The 22,921-nt window shown below is 40.1% G+C and overlaps 5 protein-coding genes across 5 annotated transcripts; 3 read left to right on the forward strand and 2 right to left on the reverse strand.

Annotated features, from left to right (window-relative positions):
• Nucleotides 1–4,057: 4,057 nt before the first annotated feature.
• On the forward strand, nucleotides 4,058–8,452 carry C922_01373 (multidrug resistance protein; the record flags this gene model as incomplete). The annotated part of the gene is made up of 1 exon (XM_008816979.1): nucleotides 4,058–8,452. The coding sequence occupies one exon, from the start codon at nucleotides 4,058–4,060 to the stop codon at nucleotides 8,450–8,452; it is 4,395 nt and encodes a 1,464-aa protein (XP_008815201.1).
• Nucleotides 8,453–9,954: 1,502 nt separating this feature from the next.
• Nucleotides 9,955–11,806, reverse strand: C922_01374 (mitochondrial processing peptidase; the record flags this gene model as incomplete). The annotated part of the gene is made up of 2 exons (XM_008816980.1): nucleotides 9,955–11,180; nucleotides 11,428–11,806. 2 exons carry the CDS (start codon nucleotides 11,804–11,806, stop codon nucleotides 9,955–9,957), a joined length of 1,605 nt encoding a protein of 534 aa, XP_008815202.1.
• Nucleotides 11,807–13,240: 1,434 nt separating this feature from the next.
• Nucleotides 13,241–16,483, forward strand: C922_01375 (hypothetical protein; the record flags this gene model as incomplete). Its single annotated transcript, XM_008816981.1, has 2 exons — nucleotides 13,241–16,124; nucleotides 16,350–16,483. The coding sequence occupies 2 exons, from the start codon at nucleotides 13,241–13,243 to the stop codon at nucleotides 16,481–16,483; spliced, it is 3,018 nt and encodes a 1,005-aa protein (XP_008815203.1).
• Nucleotides 16,484–16,916: 433 nt separating this feature from the next.
• C922_01376 (hypothetical protein) lies at nucleotides 16,917–17,638 on the reverse strand (the record flags this gene model as incomplete). Its single annotated transcript, XM_008816982.1, has 3 exons — nucleotides 16,917–17,147; nucleotides 17,330–17,369; nucleotides 17,517–17,638. The coding sequence occupies 3 exons, from the start codon at nucleotides 17,636–17,638 to the stop codon at nucleotides 16,917–16,919; spliced, it is 393 nt and encodes a 130-aa protein (XP_008815204.1).
• A 2,232-nt stretch (nucleotides 17,639–19,870) lies between these two features.
• C922_01377 (hypothetical protein) lies at nucleotides 19,871–22,275 on the forward strand (the record flags this gene model as incomplete). The annotated part of the gene is made up of 5 exons (XM_008816983.1): nucleotides 19,871–19,895; nucleotides 20,099–20,136; nucleotides 20,331–20,373; nucleotides 20,538–22,077; nucleotides 22,242–22,275. The coding sequence occupies 5 exons, from the start codon at nucleotides 19,871–19,873 to the stop codon at nucleotides 22,273–22,275; spliced, it is 1,680 nt and encodes a 559-aa protein (XP_008815205.1).
• Between the last annotated feature and the right edge of the window lie 646 nt (nucleotides 22,276–22,921).

Consider the following 22,921-nt stretch of genomic DNA (forward strand, 5'->3'; position numbering starts at 1 on the left):
GGGGTGAGTAGAGACAACGAGGGTGTTACGTTATAGTTGTATGGGGACACAACACAGTTACGTGCATGTGTGGTTAACGCTCATTAGGAAGGACGCACGAACAAGTGGAGAAGTCCGCATTAGTGGGGGTAGAACAGCCTCCGCAAATTGATTACTTTTAGAGAGCAGGTCAATGAAAAAGGAAAACCGCCCATTCTCCGTTACTGTTTATTTCGCGTTTATTTTGTTCCTACCCATGTATTTCGTTTCTTTTTATTTCTGTTTCATTTCCCCTTCATCCATGTCGCGGGCCTTTACTAATTTGTGTACCCCTTTTAAATTTTGAATTTAAGAGGAGTCACCCTGCTTTAAATATAAGATGTCTCCCTCCGGTTGTCCCTGAAAATTGTGTGGCCGCTTTCTGTTTTTCCCTTAAGTCTGATTGTGCCGATTAGGAAAGAGGACTCGCAGTGCCTTGTAATATGTACGAGCACGTACACGAGGGGAGGAACATCTTTTGCCGCACCTGTGCATTTAAACCCTTCATGCGTTGATTGTTCTCCTTTTTCCAGCGTTCCCACCCCCAACCGGGGCGGCCATGCGCAGTTGTATGTAGGTGAATACGTGTGCCCATGCATATGTAGATAAAAGCACAACACCAGTGCACGCAAGTAGGTGCGGCTCCACTTGCATATTCATGTTGCACTGATGCGTACAAACCGTTAAGGAGACCGCAGAAACTTGATTAATTAAAAACGTTAATCTTGATTATTCCATTTTGTTAAGCTAACGTCGTTCCTAAGTCACCATGCTGTGTGTTCCTCCACCGCGAAGAAGGCAATGTTTCGCCATTTTTGCGTCAACTTGAATTTTACAGTATTTTTTCGTCAATATTTATAATATTGCGCGGGTGCGAAGTAAATGTAAGCATTTTTTTCCGCCCTTTGTGAATAAGGTACATTATTAACGTGCAGTCATTTTAAGGGGAACTGAAAACCAGCTCAAAACTTGTTCACAGAGGTGGGCATTTATGTAGACAAGGTTAAGGGGAAAAAAAAAATTTTCAACCAGAACGAATAATCAATTCTTTTATAGTAACGTTTTTAAAACAAGGGAGAAGGGGAAAATTTTTTATTGATACGGCACTCTTGATGCTCACGCCGCTGAGCTAAGTAAATACGTTCGATTTTCTCCTACGTTAATATGCAAGAGTGGAACTCGCTTTTCGTAATCAACAAAGAGACACAAACCGTGGCAACACATAACATTGTGTTCGCTACAAAATAGTACAGGGAACCCTCTTCTCAACTTTTAGAAGTGGACAGTTTTACGCGAATGTTCCGTTTGGAGAGCCCTGACAGTTTTTCTTCCCCCCCCCAAAAAATGCTGCATCATGCAAACCCGTTTTAAGTTAATACATTATTTGGACATAATTCACGCCCAAACGGTATGCTTATCTTTTTTTTTTTGTGCATATGATAGCATCGAACAGAAATCCTTTTGTCATACAACGTCAGAATCACTACGGTGCATACAATTTTTTCTATATTTAAGGGGGATGTGGAAAATGGCCTTAAATTATTATTGCCATGAAGCATTTTTTTTTTGTCCTCATAATTCTTACCAAGTCGGGGGGTACAAAAATACGCACAAAAGCAGAAGGGTTTATTTTAATGCCTCATGTGAGAAATGAAAAAATTAACGTGTTAATTGCTCATTTTGGCAACGGAAGGAAATGGCAAAAGGTGAGTGAGTCCCCGTAAAAACTCCATGTATGGCTAAATGCAATTGTGTATGCATTAGCTGCGCGCGTCATCTGCGGATATCCACACCCGTCTGGAACGCCTATATATATACTTACATATATATACATACATATATAATATGTAGTTGTTTGCGCTGCCACTATGACTTGGGATGTTTTTCTATGGGCATTCTTGATTTGTTCATTTGGCGCCGCGTCGGGTGGACTGGGCGAGCTGGATAATAACAACAGCGGATGGCGCGCAATTTATTTAGTGGTGCCACAAATAAGCGCTTTTTACATGCACTTGGGGATTGGTAAGCACTTTCATATGGTTGCCTTTTTTGTTCGGCAACGCGGAGTGCCTTCAAAATACGCTGAAAATTTTTCTACCAGGTGAAAGCGGGGGGTATGTAAGAATGCGCATATTTAATATATCCACAATATGCACTTCTCGACTTATCGATGATAAACGTTGCTTTACTATTTTTTTTTTCGGGCCTCTTCAAAGATTATATTCGTAAAGTTGTACATAGTACAGGTATTTTAGCACTTTCGTGTATACATGTGCCGTGGCACGCAAAACGTGTGACCATGGGTTCAGTACAGTTTAGTTGAGTAAGGATCGCATTGGCTTACCCGCTGCGGGCATTGGAAGGGGAACGGGCCCCTATTGTTCGAGGATTCTACTGCAATAACTTTCATATGTTATAAAAGTGGGGCTTCTCACAATGCGCAGCGGCAAAAAAAAAAACTATATAAAAAAATTACATAACGGTTTTAAAAAAAAAAAAAAAATGCGTGATTATTTTTATAGATTCTCCCTATACCGTTTAGCGAAAATATTAACAGGGGGTCAGGAGGCCTCAAAATAAGCGAATTGAATTGTTGAAAAGGTTGTACAAATTTGGCATAATGTACATTTACGAAGAAAAAAATAGTGAAAAAATGAAATATTAAAAAAGAAGGTATACATGTATATATGCATATGATATATGTATAATGTTATATACATACTCGCATATACAAGAAAAACGCAAAAACGGCAAACAACTAGTAATGCCAATGACAGATACGCAAAGATTAGGAATAACAAAAGGAGGAAGAAGAAACCGCTAATTTTAAATGCCCCAACTCCCTATAAAAAAAAAATGCTCTACTTATTTTTTTTAATCCTTGATGTTTTTTATACTTGAGTAAATTTTTTTCGAGATGCATATTTTGAAGCCGCGAAAAAATATATTCGGAAAAGATAATGTTTCTTAATTAGTATAAATTATGCATATATGTATTCATTGTTTTTTCTTTTATCTTTTATGTTTTATCTTTTATCTTTCTTCTTTTTTCTTTTTCTTTAATACATTTTTCCATTTTTGTCATTGTTGTACATGCTTTTTATGAATATATTATTATGCAGTGGTAATTTTATGTTCCATAAACTTTTATTCTGTTAAAATAAAAGTTATTGATGATAGCCAAGCCTCCGTTTTTGAATGATACCACTTTGATGAAACAGTTAGGTAAAATGTTCACGACATTGTATAGATAAAGAATTCAATATTGTAAATTTTTTTTTTCTTTTCCATTACCACATTGTAGAGATTTTATATGTTCCACTTTTATCCGAATAGCTTCATTTTTTTTTGTTCCTATTCATGTTGCATTTTTCTGTGCATATAGGATTTGGCTGGCCAGCGTTGTACCACAGGAGTGCACATGAGCCACGCTTTGTACACGTTCATATGGCTGTATGTAGGTATATACATACGGGTACAAGTACATAAGTTTGCTTGTGCCCTTGAGCTTGCCGCGCGCCCTGCTTTGAAAGCCTACATTGTTTAAAAGCGGCTTAAGAGAGGAGCAGGAAAGGAAAGCATCTCGGTTTTCTCACCTGAAACTTTCCGCCCATGAACATAACTGTTTTATAAATACCCATTTGGCTCCTGAGGGTAACATTTTTGTATTCTAGCTCGACCCGAGTGTACACTTATGCATTGTGAACAGAACGCTTTTACGTCGGGCTTGGTGACCTACGTCTTGTTCCCCCTTCCCGTAACTCCTCTCCGTTAGGGAATTTGGGTGATATTGTTCCGTAGCTGTCCCTATGCTGTAAATGTGATATGTGCACAGGTACTGTGTATTCGTGTCAGTCGCTCGCGCGTGCGTCCGTGTGTTTATCGTGAGTTCGCATCAAAAACGTGCCGCACGTGTGATCGTCTCTTACGAGCCACCTCGCTGACATCGTAGGGTTATAATTTTGGCACCGCTTGTTTGTACCTAGCACGCCCCTTACTGCGTTTATGCCTCTCTCCCCACCCTTTGCAACCATCGAAAATGAAAAAGGATCAGAGCCAAGGGAGGGACAATAGCAGCAGCAGTAACAACCCGAGTATTAAAGATGAAGTGGAAAAGGAATTGAACAAGAAGGGGACCTTTGAATTATTTAAGAAGATAAGGACGCAGAAAATCCCCTTCTTTCTACCGTTTAAATGTTTGCCGTCAAGTCATAAGAAGCTGTTAGGCTTGTCCTTCGTGTGCGCCACCATATCAGGCGGCAGCTTGCCCTTCTTCGTGTCAGTTTTTGGGGTCATTATGAAGAATATGAACTTAGGAGAAAATGTAAATGATATTATATTTTCCTTGGTCGTCATCGGAATATTCCAGTTCCTTTTCTCCTTCATTTCGAGCTTCTGCATGGATATCGTAACGACAAAAATTTTGAAGACACTCAAGATAGAATTTTTAAAAAGTGTATTTTATCAGGATGGTCAATTTCATGATAATAATCCGGGCTCAAAATTGACATCAGACTTGGATTTTTACTTAGAACAAGTGAATGCAGGAATTGGGACGAAGTTTATCACTATATTTACCTACTCAAGTGCATTTCTTGGTTTATACTTTTGGTCCCTATTTAAGAACGCTAGGCTCACCCTCTGCATCACATGCGTCTTCCCCCTTATATATATCTGCGGTGTTATTTGCAACAAGAAGGTGAAGATTAATAAGAAAACGTCTCTCCTGTATAATAACAACACCATGTCCATCATCGAAGAAGCGTTAGTTGGCATCCGAACCGTCGTCAGCTATTGTGGTGAAAATACTATATTGAAAAAGTTTATCTTGTCAGAAAAGCAGTACAGTAAATACACGTTAAAGGCAAACTTCATGGAATCTTTACACATTGGTATGATTAACGGATTCATTTTAGCATCTTACGCTTTTGGTTTTTGGTACGGAACGAGAATTATCATTTCGGATTTGAGCAATCAGCAACCCAACAATGACTTCCACGGAGGCTCTGTCATCTCCATCCTTCTAGGAGTACTCATCAGTATGTTTATGTTGACTATCGTTTTGCCAAACATAACGGAGTATATGAAATCTTTGGAAGCTACGAACAATCTGTACGAAATTATTAATAGAAAGCCCCTAGTCGAGAATAACAATGATGGGAAGAAATTAAAAGACATTAAAAAAATTCAATTCAAGAATGTACGTTTTCATTATGATACAAGAAAGGATGTAGAAATTTACAAGGATCTTAATTTTACCCTGACGGCAGGAAAAACCTACGCATTTGTTGGCGAGTCAGGTTGCGGAAAGTCAACCATCTTGAAATTAATAGAAAGACTGTATGACCCAACGGAAGGAGATATCATAATTAACGATTCGCATAATCTGAAAGATGTGAACCTGAAATGGTGGAGATCCAAAATCGGAGTCGTCAGCCAAGACCCACTTCTCTTTAGCAGCTCCATAAAGAACAACATCAAGTACAGTCTCTACAGTGTGAAAGATTTGGAAAATTTATCAGAGCAATCGAACGATGATGGTTTCGCTTCTCAAAATGGTGCCAATAACCGAAACAGCTGCAGAGCCCAATGCGCAGGCGATCTAAACGACATGATCAAAACAACCGACTCGGCTGAACTCCTACAAGTGAGGAAGAAGTACGAAACGATTCAAGATTCCGAAGTCGTGAGTGTTTCGAAAAAGGTGCTAATCCACGATTTTGTGTCCGCTCTTCCAGATAAATACGAAACGCTAGTCGGTTCTAATGCGTCCAAGTTGTCCGGTGGGCAGAAACAGAGAATCTCCATCGCTAGAGCCATTATTAGAAACCCCAAAATTCTGATACTCGATGAAGCCACGTCATCCTTAGACAACAAATCGGAGTACCTAGTCCAGAAAACGATAAATAATTTGAAAAGCAACGAAAACCGAATTACGATCATTATCGCCCACAGATTGAGTACCATCAGATATGCCAACACCATTTTTGTCTTGTCCAACCGAGAAAACGGAAACAGTTCCACCATAGATGTAGAGGTGCTTGGCGAGGACCCAACCAAGGAGACCAACGAAAACAATGAGAAGAATGGAAAAAAAGGTGACACAAACCAAAACAAAAAAATTAATAACGAAGGAAGTTACATTATCGAGCAGGGCACACATGACTCGCTGATGAAGAACAAAAACGGAATCTACTACACCATGATTAATAATCAAAAGGTGTCGTCCAAAGGTTCTGGTAACAATGATAATGACAACGATTCAGATATGAAGAGCAGCATTTATAAGGACTCCGAACAAGGTTACGACCCAGACGAAATGAGCGGTAATACAAAAAATGCAAATGAAAGTGCATCCGCTAATAAGAGTAACAAGATCAGTGATGCGAAAGAGAGTAGCAACAATGCTGGAGGAAGATTATCCTTTTTCAGAAACCTGTTTAAGAGGAAACCCAAAGCGCCAAACAATCTCCGCATTGTGTACAGAGAAATATTTTCGTACAAAAAGGACATCGCCATTATAGCCCTGAGCATTATCGTCGCCGGAGGGTTGTACCCCCTGTTTGCACTCCTGTATGCTAAGTACGTGTCAACCCTGTTCGATTTCGCAAACCTGGAGGCGAACTCTAATAAATACTCCCTCTACATCTTAGTGATCGCGATTGCCATGTTCATTTCGGAGACGCTGAAAAATTACTACAACAATGTGATAGGAGAGAAGGTCGAGAAAACCATGAAACAGCGATTGTTCGAGAATATTTTGTACCAAGAAATTAGCTTCTTTGATCAGGATAGTCATGCCCCTGGATTGCTCACATCACACATTAATAGAGATGTTCATTTGTTGAAAACTGGTTTAGTAAATAACATCGTCATTTTTACGCACTTTATAGTCCTCTTCCTCGTTAGTATGATTATGTCTTTTTATTTCTGTCCAATCGTGGCGGCTGTGCTGACCGGAACGTACTTCATTTTTATGAGAGTCTTCGCCATTAGAGCAAGAATGGCAGCCAACAAGGATGTAGAGAAGAAGCGGATCAACCAACCAGGCACAGTATTTGTATACAACACTGATGATGAAATATTTAAAGATCCAAGTTTCCTCATTCAGGAGGCATTTTACAATATGAACACGGTTATAATTTACGGGCTGGAAGATTACTTCTGCACGCTGATTGAGAAGGCTATTGATTATAGCAACAAAGGACAGAAGAGAAAAACGCTAATCAATTCGATGTTATGGGGTTTCAGTCAAAGTGCCCAACTTTTCATTAACAGTTTTGCCTACTGGTTTGGTTCCTTGCTAATTAGAAATGGTACAATAGAAGTGGATGATTTTATGAAATCGCTTTTTACCTTTTTGTTCACCGGTAGTTACGCCGGAAAGTTGATGTCACTGAAGGGAGACTCAGAAAATGCAAAGTTGTCCTTCGAGAAGTACTACCCATTGATTACGAGGAAATCCAACATCGATGTGCGAGATAATGGAGGCATTAAAATTAAGAACAGTAATGACATAAAGGGGGAGATAGAAATCATGGATGTCAATTTTAGATACCTGTCCAGACCGAATGTCCCCATTTACAAAGATTTGAGCTTCTCCTGTGACAGTAAAAAAACGACAGCTATTGTTGGTGAAACGGGTAGTGGCAAATCTACTGTAATGAGCCTGCTGATGCGATTCTACGACTTGAGAAATGACCACCACATTGTTTTTAAAAATGAACAAAATGATGACATCAGCAAGGAACAAACGTATCAGGGAGACGAGGAACAAAATGTGGGAATGAAAAATGTAAACGAATTCAGTTCCGCAAAGGAAAATGCAGATGGACAAAACAGTGCCTTGTATAAGAACAGTGGAAAGATACTACTCGATGGGGTCGACATCTGCGATTACAACTTAAAGGATTTGAGAAATCTATTTTCCATCGTCAGCCAAGAACCCATGCTATTTAATATGTCCATTTATGAAAACATCAAATTCGGAAAAGATAACGCCACCAGAGAGGATGTCAAACGTGCTTGTAAATTTGCTGCCATTGACGAGTTTATTGAGTCGTTACCAAACAAGTATGACACGAACGTGGGACCCTATGGAAAAAGTTTATCCGGTGGACAGAAACAGAGGATTGCCATAGCCAGGGCCTTGTTGAGAGAACCCAAAATTTTGTTGTTAGACGAAGCTACGTCGTCTCTGGATTCCAATTCAGAGAAGCTGATTGAGAAGACCATCGTTGACATTAAGGAAAAGGCGGACCGGACCATTATTACCATTGCGCACAGAATTTCGTCCATTAAGAGATCCGACAAAATTGTTGTTTTTAACAACCCAGACCGCACCGGCTCCTTTGTACAGGCCCAGGGAACGCACGAGCAGCTCCTATCCGTGCAGGACGGCATCTATAAGAAGTACGTCAAGTTGGCTAAGTAGAGGTGAAACCGGGGGAGTGCACAGGTTGTATGTATGTAGCGTGTGGTATGTATGTAGCGTGTGGTATGTATGTACCATGTGGTATGTATGTACCATGTGGTATGTACGTACCACGCAGCTCGTACGGTATGTACGTGTAGATCTCTCCAATAGCACATCCGCCTCGTTACGTGTGGGGGTGGCCCCTTCTGCTTGTATAATGACATAGACCCACTCTGCGCCGTACCCCCGCGCAAGATTCCGCATCCGCCCACGGCTAGGAAGTGCAAATGAAAATGCGAAGTGCAAAAAAGAAAATGCCGAGTGCAAATGCGAAGACGAGGCCTGGCCTGCTACCCATGGGCATAATCCGCTCATGCACGCTCGCGCGCACGGGGTGCCACATCCCGGTGTAAAAAATGTATATACAATTGTTTATAAAAAAAAATGTTGCGCCCACTGCTACGAACGAACCCTTTGAATTGTCTACCCAGCTTATTCATGATGTGTTTTCAGGGACCAATTCCCCTTTTTTGTGTGTAAAAAATATTTTTCACATATGATGAGCAATATGAGTGAAGGCGCCACGTGCATTTGCATAATAACATGTGCCTACGCATGTGTACGCACTTGGAAATGTACGTGTGCATTTACATTTACTTACATATATTTTCCCCTTTTTTTTTTATGGTTATGATTGTTTAACTGAATTCTTTTTCAAATTTGAGAATTTGCCAATATATAGAACAGTTTTGTACACATTACTTTTTGGACCACTGTGCAAAAAGAAATTACTGCATTGAAAAAAGAGATAAGCTTTTCCGCTTACGCCCAATCGTGGGCCCAGGGCGAGCCAAACCCAACTTAACCGTAGTAAACCGATTTAACCGCCCGCATGGGTTAGCCTTTGCCCTAGTTATTAGACGCATCATTTAGCAAACATACCGTCTGTGCGCTGTTTTGCTCGTCACCACGAAGAGGGTAAAAACTTTACCTGCATGGGAAACAAAATTTGCACCATCGCACATCCCCCGGGGGAGAACCAATTTGGATCTTCAAAAGAAAAAATGCGCATTTTTTCCGTTTCGCTTATTAATTTTACGATGTTATAACCATTTGAGGGTGGGTAGGTGAAAAAGAAACGGTAAGAGGAAAAAAAAAAAAAAAAAAAATGTACCAAATGGGTAATTCCACTCCTTGTCAAGGTACTCACATCGGAGGACTGCAATTTGCATGTTCTCATTAAAGCATATTTTGGATGTTTCAGTTCGGTGCCTTTAAAGAGCCGCTGCACGGGGGGTGGGGGTACGACCCCACACGCCTTTATACGGGCATCCCGTGAGAATACTTCGTGCATGTGGATTTTCATACCGGTAAAAAACCATCTGTGCTTACATCTCTGCATGGCGCACAAATTTGTACATATACCCCCCGAGGGGAAGTACTAAAAAGTAGGAAGCAGAAAAAAAAAGTAAAATGCAGAAAAAAATGAAAAAAAAGGGGGGTGCAGGAGGACAACCCTTTTAGCCCAAAATTTTGCATATCTCGTCGTAGTGAGGAGAATGGTTAATGTTGCCATAGACAACAACCGTTGGCTTGGTTTTCAAAAAGTGGCCTACGATCCGGTTTATGTCTTCCTTGGTTACTGCATCTATAGCGTCACATAGTTGTTTTCCGGAGAGAACACGATTTAGAATCATCATTTGTCTAGCCAAGTCTTCCATTAGTATGGAATTATACTCTAAGCTCATCCACATAAAGCTTTTCAAACTTTTCTTTGCTCTATTTAATTCTTCATCGGTAACTTTATTCATTTTTTGAAACTCCAAAGCCATGGCATTTATTATGTCCATGGTGTTGGCTGGCTCCCCAGTGAAGTATAGTCCGAATAAACCGGTATCTGAATGCTGTGTACTAAAGGCCATACAAGATTCTATGAAATTATAATTGTTCAGAACATTTAGGAATAGTCTAGAGTACATTCCTTTTCCTGGTCCTCCCGTGGAGAAAGAGCCACCCCCACCCATGAGGGTTTGCAACACAGTTAGTGTAATCATATCTGATGTTTTCCAACCACCTTTCGTTTCGTACGCTATAGCAATGTTGGTCTTTTTAACATTTTTATCTTCTACGCTTATAAACCCACCTGTATATTTTGGAGTCACTTCCTTCTGACTTGTATATGGTATGGACACATAATCTTGAAATGCTCTGGAGGTCCATTTGGTTAATTCCTCGTGGTCTACATTGACACCAACTAGGGTCATATTTTTTGGAGAAAAATGTTTGAGCATAAAATTTCTTAAATTACTGGCAGTGTAATTCTCTACGCTGGATTCACAGACATACATCTTATTCCCTAAGGTGTTATTGTACCATGCGGTGTTGTGGAGAAGTTCCGTTATGTACAGTTCGTTGTTTTCAAATAACTTGGTACGCATGGTGTTGAGTCGATTCACATTGTTTTTCATTTCCCACGATAGGAATCGCGGAAATAAGACGTTTCCGATTAGTAAGTTTGTCACTACGGGTAGGTACTCCTTCAAACATTCGCAGGTGTATACGATATGCTCACGAAACGCGTTGCAGCTTACGTTGGCCCCTATTTTTTCCAGCGATTTGATTGTCCTCAGGTGGGACAGGTGCGCAGTGCTGTGGAACGCCATGTTTTCGAGCATCACGCTCATGCCCTGCTCGTTCACCTGCTCGTTTATTTCTTCGTACCTGGACCCGCACTTCACGTACAGGCCTGTCGGGGGGGAAGCGGTGATAAGTGGTGATAAGCAGTGGTAGGCGGTGATAAGCGTTGCTACGCCGTGGTAAGCGATATTAAGGAGTGTTGGGCATGGATAATCCCGGATAATTCCGGATGGGCGCTATTACGTGCTGTTAAACGCTGCGCACGAACACACCAAACTGTCAACGCAGATATATGCAATCCAGTAAGGAGGACCCCCCTTCGAAACCACTGCGCGCTGCTCACGACCCTTTCTTACCTATTGAACAGACGCTGTTGTTCTTGTTGGTGGAAATAATCCTGAGGTCATTTTCCAAAACTGAGAAATGTAACTTCTCGTCAACCTGCTTGAAGGGAGGCAACTCCGACTCTTTTATGACAGCAATGTTCAGGGGAATGTCTCTATAGGTGTTTTTCTTCCCTTCATTAAAATAGTAGTAATCAAATTTCACTTCCTTAATGATGTCTTCAATTTTCTCCTTCTTGAAAGCCACTTTTGCCAAATTCTGTTTTTCCCCTGAGTATAACTTTTCTAAGTTGGGATTTCTCTTCAGTTTTAGGGCTTCACTACTGTATAGTTGTTTCCCCAGTTTGTTCCTACACAGAATTATTTTGAACTTCTGTACGTTTCCGTTCATTTTTGTGTGTGATTTTTAAGAGATATAAAGGAAACGGAAGGGATAGGCCCCAACTGCTGCGGCAGTAAGTTACGAGGTGGCAACAAGAATCGCTCCGGTGGTTACACGGGTAAGCGGATATCTGTTTGTTGGTACATATGCCGCTACTCACACACGTGCGCAACTCTATCTTGTGTGCGCCTTCGGCGGCATGTTCACATGGAGTCAGTCTCCAAACAATGGCAATAGTAGTGGTCCTTTCCGCGGGACAAAATGTACACTTTAAACAACAGTAATGACGGGGGAATGCACTGAAAATTTATTCCTTCCTTTTTCTACAAAAATGGAAGAATCGCATACGCCTTTTCTTCTTTTTTTTTTCTTCCCTTTATTTTTTCCTTTGTGTTTTTTTCTGTTTCTTTTTCTTTCCTACTTCCTTTTACCTATTTAATTGAGCACATATCATAATAAATGAACGATGGGCTTATATTTGGGGTTATAAAAAAAATGGGGGGAGAATTAAACATTTTGGAGTACATATCTCCTTACAGCGAGGAGGGTTAAGCATAATACTACTTCTTCTTACCACATTACATGTTTAATCACATTTTGAATAAGGATTGTGCCTTTACTCAACAGGGCACAGATAAGCCTTTCATTTCACCATTTTTTTGAAAAAAAAATTGGTGTACTATTTTAACGTAGAGCAGCAAAACGGTAAAGAAATAAAAAAAAAATAAAGTCAGCAGCGATGTATGCAGGGTGAATCACTCCACAACGCGGTAGGCATACGTAAATTGGTTTATATATATACATGTGCATATATAAATTCAGTTATGCGTACCTTTATGTGTTCTTGCCTACCGCTTATATCCGCCTATATATGCTTGAGGAAGAATAAATTTTGTTGTGCTGGGCTGAACATGCTGCCCGCTCATCCCGTTGCACCACACAGTTCTGCAGATGAACGCCGGTTGGGGAAAATACAGATCGCGCATACCACCTGCTCATTTTGCTTCATAGCCTTTCTGACGGCTCAACATTGGTCAACTGCATACAGTAGGAGGGATATACAATTGTGGGCGTTTTTCCGTTCCTCACAGTTTTGTTAACTTCGGGGTAAATTCATTTCTCCCGCGGGGAAAGTGCCTGTGTAGGCGTATGGAAGAGAAAGCGCATTTATACTTGGTCAGCGGCGATGTATACAAAATGAACCTAGTACGTAAAAGGCAAACCGTGTGACATTCCCCGGAGTGACACATTGGTCTTACCGCCCTGCGTGACCCTACGTATACACATATATCGACTTGTGCAGGGGAAAACCTACATGCAACTGCCCCATTTTTCGCCACCTCCCGTTTATACGGCCACTTCACATGCCATTGCACCGCACAAGTGGACAAAATGATACGGACAACGCAAGCCGACCTCACGGTGTAGAAAAAAGCAGCAATTATGAGAAGGATAAAAAATGAATTGTTCCGCAGCAACAGTCACACACTCTTTGATTTGAAGCAAAGCGGCTGTTTGGGTTCCCTATGGGGAGGAAACATACATGGGGGAGGGGCCCATTTTTTGAAGCGCTGGAGGGGGGAAAAACACACCTTCGCAGAAAAAACGAACCCCAGATATGAAACGAGGAAGAGGGGAATTGGATCACCACTTTTTAACGGCATACCTGGTGATAATTTTACGAATGCCAAAACAGCATCATTTGGTGATGCTCCCCAGAAGGGGAAAATTGGTGAACTTCTTAAACATGCCGTGCAATACGTTAAGGCCCACGGGGGGAAACGAAGCAAATTGAGTGACAACGCACTGCGCGTAGTAGAGCGCATTTTTAAGAACAACATACTCTTCCACAATTTGAGCTTTATCCATTTTAATATGCTCCTGACGGTTATTAGCAAGGGGGAAATAAGAATGAGTAAGGAAATGCAAAACGGCATTCTGCATTTACTACACAGGCATATTTCGTCCTACCCAAATGATATTGACAATACGGGTTCTGCCTGGATTAACATAGCACATTTACTTTCCAGCATCTGTAGAAATGATAAAACTATGTTACGTTTAATTAGGAAAAAGGATCAGAATGCAACGAATGAGGACATAAAAAAAGAGGCAGATCTTTCGTTTGTGGATAAATTTGTACGTAGAATATGCAAACGGAACGATTTCAATTATTCGATAAGAGAAATTTCTTTACTCTTGCACAGCTGTTACCACTTAAATATCAGAAGTTACCAACTGTTTGATGCCATTTTTGATGAGCTACAAAAAAAGGAACACCATTTTAACTGTCTAGATGTTCACATTTTTGTGTACGCGGTTTACAAATTAGAACTGCAAAGGTATGCTCCATTTTTGGAGGAGTTAAAAAAGAATATTTTGCAAAACATACACCATTTCTCAAGCGGACAGATGGTAAATATATTGTTAGCGTATACGTACTTCTACCTCAAGGAGGGAGGGGCGAATGGGAAACTTCCTTTGAAGATAGATCCGTTCATGAGTATCATTTATGACACGTGTTGGCATATGGTAAGCAATTTCTCCAATAGAGAATTTTGCAACTTCCTCAATTTTATTGTACAAAATGAAGTTAGCTTAACTGATGAACAACGGTCTGAGATGTTTGGCATCATTTTTAATCTCCTAAAGAGTCAACACAGAAACAGATTAAAGCTTAACCAGATGATCGACTTGGACGTTTTCACGATAGTAAATTTTGCTTACAAGTATGGGAACTGCGGAACCACATCGTACATGAAAGATATGCCCTTCGAGCATTTGGACCATTTGACTACCCAATTAATTAGGAAGAACAAATTTGCACCAAATTTGCTTGTCTACCTGCTGCACTTTTACAAACAGAGAGTGGCTAACCACACACAGCTACATTTTTTGCAGCACATTTGTGTCAACTCCCTCGATTTCAAAATGAAAGTTATCCTACTAACTTCACTGGAGAGGTACCTAACAATGGGGATAGAAATTCACAGGGGAGTACCACAATGCAGATTTTGCATTAAAAAATATTACCACGATTTTGTGAAAAGCGTTTACGATGACCTGTCCAGGGGGGAAAGTACACGCACTGGAGAGAGCACAATGGACACCTCTCTGAGGCCAAACGGCAGTACCAACATGGCCGTAACCTACAACAGGGTCGTAATCTCCAGCACGGACATTAAAGAAATATTAAAATTCATTAGAAGTACAACTCAGAATGGCGATAACAATCATCAGCATTCTGGCGGTGAGTCGTCCGGCACCTCCGTAGAAAGGGAGACAATCAAATGGGAACGAATGCTTCTCAATAGGGCCAGCGAATACGCGACGAAGAATAAGCTAGTGGAGTTATTCCCTCTCATCCTGGTGAATAGGCATGTGCGCGCGGATATCTGCAGCCAAGCGGAGGGAATTATAAACGATCATTTTGAGAACCTGAATGAGTATTTGCTAGTCTATGAAGGAAGCTCAAATGGTATGAATAGGTACCAAAAAAGTAAAAACACTTTCCATTTTTTCCACGCGCTAAACTTATGTAATGAATGCATTTTCACTAACAGGGGCGGCGGAGATGTCAAGCAGTTTGTGATCAAGAAGAAATTTCTACTGCGCTGTATAGATCTCACGTCTATCAGCGAAGAAAATAAAAAATATTATTTCGAGTTACATGTACATATGCTCCTATTCGATATAAACAACAATTTAGACTTTTTTACCAACCACCTGCTAGCCAAAATTTCGAATTATCTAGGGACCCCTAATTTGAGTTATGAAAACATTCTTGTAAACTGTGTCGATATATTTTCTTCCATAATCAAAGTGCAACCCATTTATTACGACGCTTACCTGAGCCAGGTTTATAAGTACATATTTCATCCACTTCTTTGTCACTATGAAAAGTTAGACTGTAAACATTTGTCTCTTTTATTCTATGCCAATTTAGTTCACTTACTTTTACATTTGTATAAGCGAAATATGCTTTTGTCCCACATCACTTTATCCATCCGATTGATGAAAAAATTGTTTAGCCATATTATAAACTCTATGGATGAAGCCACCTACAAGTTAACAGAGGCACATTGTGCAGAACTGTCCGAATGCCACACGAGGGATAGAGACAGAAAAGGGACACCATCGTTACTTCTACCTTTGAACGATTTAATTTACATCTATAGAGTGCTCACAATTTTTCACTTTGCGGATTTGTACGCGCACATGGATGTGCAGGAGTTAAAATGCTTTTACGCGTTTTACAAAGCTTTGAATTTTTCCATTTTCAATGTGCACAACTTCTGCGTGACCGAGTTTACGCAGACGAATAGAGGTGAGTGCCGGTCGCCCTCGCGCAGGGAAACCCACCCCTGTAAATGAGCGACGCATTTGTAAATGAAAAACGCATTTGTGAAGGAACAACGTCTGTGTAAATGAGAAACGCCTGTATAAGTGAGAAATGCTTGTGTAAATGAACAACGCCCTTGTAAATACGCATAGGTATGAACGTCCATATCTATCCACACCCATGCATATCCGCCGTTCCTCCCCCCCTTAGGCGCCTCGAACGTGCATACCGCCGTAGTGAACTCCCTGAATGGCCTTTTCAAGGCAAACAAACGCGTAAAAATTATATGCGAACAAGTTGTGTTCCCGTTATTTATAATAGACATTTTAATTGACAGAAATTGAGCATCTGCACCCCTAACTTGGTCCCCTTTTTTTTTTTTTTGTGAAATTAAAAAACTCTTTTAAATTCATTTTTAATAAAACTTGAATGTTTGCAATGTTATCATAGTTCGTTTTTCGGAAAAGACTTCAACACCTCTTTAAATTTTATCCATTGCAGCAGCAGTAGCAGCAACAACAAAAAAAAAAAAAAAAAGTGAGAGAAAAAATAAAGCCATTCAAATGTGCACACACTTGAACAGATGCACGCCATATCACTGGTTAGTTAGAAAATGTAAAAATGCGATCGTTGAAGGGTGGGAACAAATGGGTGATGCTTCTTCCTGACGGATTTTCTTTAACTCCGTTTCTGCCCATCTCCGTTCTGGCCAATGATTACATTTTCCTCCATTCTACATCGTTTTAGGAGCAAACTTCTTCGAAAGGTTTAACTTTTTTAATTCTCTTCGTACGCCTCATCGTAGGCCTCGTCCCAGGTCCACTTGATCAGTGGCTGCTCAATAAACTGATGGTTTGGGGCAGGCTTATCAATAACATCATTCAAATAAAAGGACATGTATGGGATGACTGTTCCATCTCGCATCCGTGTGTACATTTTGCTTAACTGGCTGTCCATAATTTTCAAAACTCTCCTAGCCATATCGTCCTTTTCGGAAAATCTCAGTTTCTACGAAGGGGTATAGATCGTGCAAATAAAAAAAGGCACATACGTACGTCTGAACATATGTTCCCTAAGAAGGAGGCGCGTAAAGAATTTTCCTTGGGGGAGAAATGTATTCACTGTCTACACACAACGGGGGAAGACGCAAAAGTGAAAAATAAATGTTGCTGCCTTCTCTCGTCAAGTACCGTCACTCTTCCCAGGCAAAAGTTGGTTTCCTCAATGTACCTATTGTACAAGGGGGGATGGAAAAAAAGGAGAATTAGGGCAAATACACGCATGTTTATCTTTACATAAGCTCGCATACGTGCACTTTCCAACGTGAAAAGCTCTCTCCATGCGCGCACCATACACGTTCGATCACTCTGCACGTACCAGTTGTCATCTTTTTTTACCAAGTCCTTGTCAGATATGTGCTTCCCTGTGTACCCACTGAAAAAGCACTTTGAACTGTTCAGATAGTTCAATTTGATATTTCTCAACTTTGAAATTTTCATTCTAAAAGCCTTAGGATGAGCATTTATGGAATAGTAATATGGAGGCTACAACTTTATTGCTTTGTTTTCGCTTGTTTTCAGAAAAATAGATAAAATGGGAGAAAAAAAAAATCCTTTTATGCCATTTTTACCTGACTCGTTCTTATAAAAGAAAAACAAAACGATCGTAAAAGAGGAGGAAATAAAACTGCAAACGCGAAATATTCAACAGGCTTGAGGTTACCAATTTGGGATGTTTTAAAGGTGTATGCCCTTTTTTGCGGTTACAATAGATTGGAAAAAAAAAAAATAATGAATTTATATGTATACACGCACGTAGGTACGTACATATGCGAGTACATTTGCACCCTTTCGGAATAAAAGATAAGAATTCTACAGAAGATTGTATACTGGCGATGCGCTTTTAAAATGGAGACAATTTTGTGCCGCGTTTACCTTTTATTTGCGTCGAAATGGTGTGGGAAATACATATGTTTGCACAAGATTACATATATAGATGACACATTATCAGCCATGCATGACCACGCGCTTCAGACGAGGAACGAATGTGATGCCGATGAGAAGCAGAGCGCGCCAACTTCCCGATCGCTCCTTTAATACAACACTAGTAAAATTAGAAAAATGGAGAATTCTGTGCACAAACAGATGCTGTCCCTTCTCACATATTCACCGATCACATGGGGGGGTGGGGCAAAATTAATCACTTTTGTGTGTCCGTTTTTTTTTTATTTTATACATTTTCTATTCATGTTTATGCATTGAGTTCGAAACAAACGCGCATTTTCTTTGCTTCGTCTATAGGCCCGAATTGCATCGTTTTATGAATGAGGTGGGAGTGGGGAAACCAATTCTGCGTGTCCAAATGTTTCGAAATGATGGTAAAACGCCGACAGTTTAGCCCTGACGGGGATACGGTAAAGGGAAAGTCCACGGGAGTGGAAATGAAAGAAGGCAAAACGGGACAGATGCAGTGGAAGAAAAACTGAAAACCGGAAAGGAAAAAAAAAAAAACGTGACAGCAGTAATTTGTACGTTTCTCAAAAAAAGTGAAGAACTGCGTTGAAATGGTTTTTGTTCAAAGGTGAGAGCAAGTGACATTATCTTTCCTGAAAAGTTGGATGAGTACTGAGTTCGACATTTGGTTTTTTCTGGCCACACGTGACAGAAAAAAGGTCACAAAAAAAAGACCATGCTTTTATCATTTTCATGGATTTTTTCTACAATCTGTTCCGTTAAAAATCCACAAATAAAGGCTCCTTTTTCAAATTTTCCTTTCCTCTTCCATCAGCGAAATGTGAGAGGAGTATCCTCCAACATATTTTCATAACCCAAGTTTGACTTTCCTTCCCCTTGGCGCTTTAATTTTTCGCATTACGCGGTTCATCGTGTGGCACATTTTTGTGGCACATTTTGTGGTACACTGTGTGGTATATTTTAAGTTATTTTTTTTCGTTTTTTCAGTTATTCAACGTTATACTTCTCACTTGTTTTCCTTTCGTATAGTTTTTAACTTGAATTTTTAACTCCCTTTTTTTCTTAAGTGTTTTTTTTTTTTTCATAAAATGCTTGTTTCTTACCCATCCATAATATTTTTATTTACTTCTTTTCCGATATTTCTTTTTCACTGTGAAAAAAAAAAAAAATTGAAGCCAAAAAAAAAAGAAAAAAAAATGAAAGAAAAAAAAAACCAAACAGCTATCATAAAACAAATTTGTTTTTAATGAATTAAAAAAATATTTGATTTATAATTCTTCGAAATAGGCGACTTTTGCAGTACTCTGTTTCTCCACAAATGTTACATATATAATAAACGTACAGATATGTGTTTATACTTTTATGCATTTATATACACTTCCTCACATCCACTGCTGTGTTTCGCAATTTTGTGAAAGATTTACTGCTGAATTAACTGTCGTTTAATTTTTCCCCCCCTCTTCATTTATTTCATCTATAGTGAATTTCTATTTCCCCCTTTGGTATATTTTTGTTCTGCAGCTGAGCAAATATACCAAAATATTTTTCCTCTCATGAGCAGCAGCCGCCTTGTCGGTTGAGTTTGAAGGGCCCCTCCCCCCTTCTTAAACATCCCCGCAAATATATAAGCACGTACAAACTTGTGCACGTCCGCAAAGGAATAACCACTTGTACAAAAGTGTACCCCAATTATATACATATGTGCAAACATATGTACATATACATATGAACTGCGCTTAACACTGAGGGGATTTTTAAATGAATAACATACGAAAAAGAAATGGTAAGTGCAAGCAAAAAGGATCACGGGTGGTAGAATGAGAAAAAGTGCAAAAACGTGGAAAAACGCGAGGAGCCAATCGAGGACAACTATATCACACCGTCGCAAATAATGAAAAACTTCATATACCTTTTCGAACTGCTAAAAGGGATCATTTCCTGATAAAATCGTTATGCACTTTTTCTTTTCCCCTCCTTCCCATGTAGATGCAAAAAATTATTACAAGTTTAAGGAAACGGATGAGGTAAACTTGAAAAATGAATGGGCTTGTTGTGCTAGAGCCTCATGAGGGGAAAAATTCTTGAAACTCTCATTACATATTCAGAAGGGGGGCATAAATGTTAAGTTTGTCTGCACATTTGTAGCTACGAACGCGTGATGTTCCAGGGGGACATATATACATATATACATTTTTATTTTTTTTTTCCCCCTTTGAAGGACAAAAATGGCAGTGGAAGCATGAGCAGGTCACAGTCGCATGGTAAATATTCGCGAAAAAAAGACAATTCCGTTTGCGAAAGAGGGGAAAAATAGCGTCAGGGAGCATGTAACCCATTCGATTACTTGCCGCTTTTTTTGTGTGTTCATTTCGCTTCCCTGCTTGTTACACACCGTGCTCATTCTGTTCCGCAACCCCTCTTATAGAGAACAACCAGATAATCCCGAGGTACGACTACGAAAGTGACCGAGAAGAGAAAAGCCTAATCAGTAACATATTTTCCACGAGGAAACCCAAACATGCGGGTGCCGGATTAGTGTCAGGGCTAAAATCAGTAACAAAAGGGATAATCGTGGGGACAAGTTTTTTGTTTATATCCCCCTATTTATGTGCCAAAGCAGAAGGAATTAATGGGTTCTTCAAAGGGATGTTTTTTGGCCTCCTAAGTGCAATAGTCATCCCGATCATCTCACTGGGAGTGGCTAGTTACCAAATTGGCAGGGGTATAATGAACACCCCAGAATCGATAGCTCAGAGGGCGCTGGGAAAAATCTGGGATGATGAAAAAAGGGAGTGGTATGATTTTTACTACAATTTGGATGAGGAAGCGAATAAAGTGTTAAACGAAATTAACGACGGCGGTGGCAATGGAAATGGTGGAAACAGTAGCAACACTGGTAACGGCACGTATGAGAGGAAGAATGATGTAAATGACGATGAGTATTATAATAAGAATGGAAACATAAAAGTTAAGAATGATGAATTTTACAAGATTTTACAAGTGCCGACGAATGCTAGCCAAAATGAAATTAAGAGGCAATACTATAAGCTAGCCAAAGAATACCATCCAGATAAATGCTCGGATTCGAAGGCGAAAGAGCAGTTCCAAAAAATTGGGGAAGCATACCAAGTTCTCGGTGACATAGAGAGAAGAAGAAGATATGATAAAGAAGGCAAGAACGCTATCAACAGCATGCAGTTCATCGACTCTACCTTTTTTTTTACCCTACTCTTTGGTAGCGAAAAGTTGGACCCATACATTGGAAAACTCAGAATGGTGATGTATGTAGAGTATGAACAAATATATAAAGATGAAGACGTGCAGAGAATTATTGTCAAAGAACAGAATAAGAGAGAAGTCCAGCTAGCACTTCACCTGAGAGAAATATTAAATAATTATATCCACGGGAATAAGGAGGAATATATTGCAAAATTTGAAGAAGAAATTAAAGACCTATGCCAAACTTCCTTCGGACATGTCATTCTGGGAAATGTCGCCTGGTCCTATGAAAATTGCGCCAACCAATTTTTAGGAGATAAATATAGCCTATTCGGGATCAGTGGGAAGTACTATAAAATGCAACAGAAAAAGAGAGTAATTGGTACAGGGTTTAAATTCGTAAAAACGTTAATTAAGACCAGCTCCTTGGCTAGCCAAATTAAGAAAAAGGAAGAGAGTGAAGATATGTCGCTCGAAAAAACAGCTAAAGTGAATAAAAAAATTGAGGACTCCCTTCCAGCTATTGTCGAAACGATGCTCAACATTTGCCTCATCGACATCGACCAAACCATAAAGGGCGTGTGCAAGAAGGTGTTCACGGACATGTCCGTGGACGAGAACATGCGCAAGACCCGGGCGGAGTCCCTCATCGTGCTGGCCAAAGTGATGAAGAGAATCATCCAGGATTTTAAGAAGAACAACGAGGTCACGGATACTAAGAAGCTCTTCGAGGATGCGTGCATGAGGTGGGCGCGGATGAGAGTCGCAAATAAGATGCGCAGATAAGAAGAGCTGATCCGTGGTTTCGCCCGTGTGTATATAGTGAAACGCCCCCCTTCATGCGCATTTATTTTAACCCTCTTGTGCTCCATGTTTTTTCATTTTTTCCCTCTTTTTTTTTCCACCTTAGGGCCTACCAGAAACAGGATGACGAGTACAACTGAATTCGGTCTGTCCGCGCAGCACCCTCGCCTTGGTGACACTTTTTTTTTTTTTTTTTTTAGTATCCAAATAATTTTCAACCACTGTAGATTATAATATCATAGAAAATTGCGAAAGTAAAAGCATTTTTTTATCAAGTAGAGATTAAAATGTTTTTAACGTGTTTGAGCGGGCATATGTACCTGTTTATGGATACATATGCGCCTGTGTGTATATGTGCATATGTACGTATGTATCTATGTTGGTGGGTAGACACGTGCATATGCTTATAACATATGTGTATGTCGACGCGCAGCGTGAGCTCCTCCTTCCTTTCGCCCGCGCAGGAGGTAAATTGCCAGCCGCATAAAAAAAGTATCGTTTAGCGGCACTCATGGCGCAAATTAGCCCTGGCCAGCTTTGTACATGTGGCTATGTATACACATACATATAAATATATATATATGCATAAGCGTATATAAGGGTGTGTAGATTCCGCTGGCGCACATGCCCGCGTACTAGTGCGGGTTAAATTGTATGAAGCGAGAGTAACCCATGAGAGGAATGTGCGGGTGACAAGGAAGAAGTGGAGCAGCGAGATGAAGAAGCCGAGGGAGGTGCACGCAAATACGCAGGGTTGTCATATTGTGTATGCCTAAAATTATTTCT

This window comes from Plasmodium inui (assembly GCF_000524495.1).
Source record: "Plasmodium inui San Antonio 1 unplaced genomic scaffold supercont1.4, whole genome shotgun sequence".
Taxonomy (NCBI): Eukaryota; Apicomplexa; class Aconoidasida; order Haemosporida; family Plasmodiidae; genus Plasmodium; species Plasmodium inui.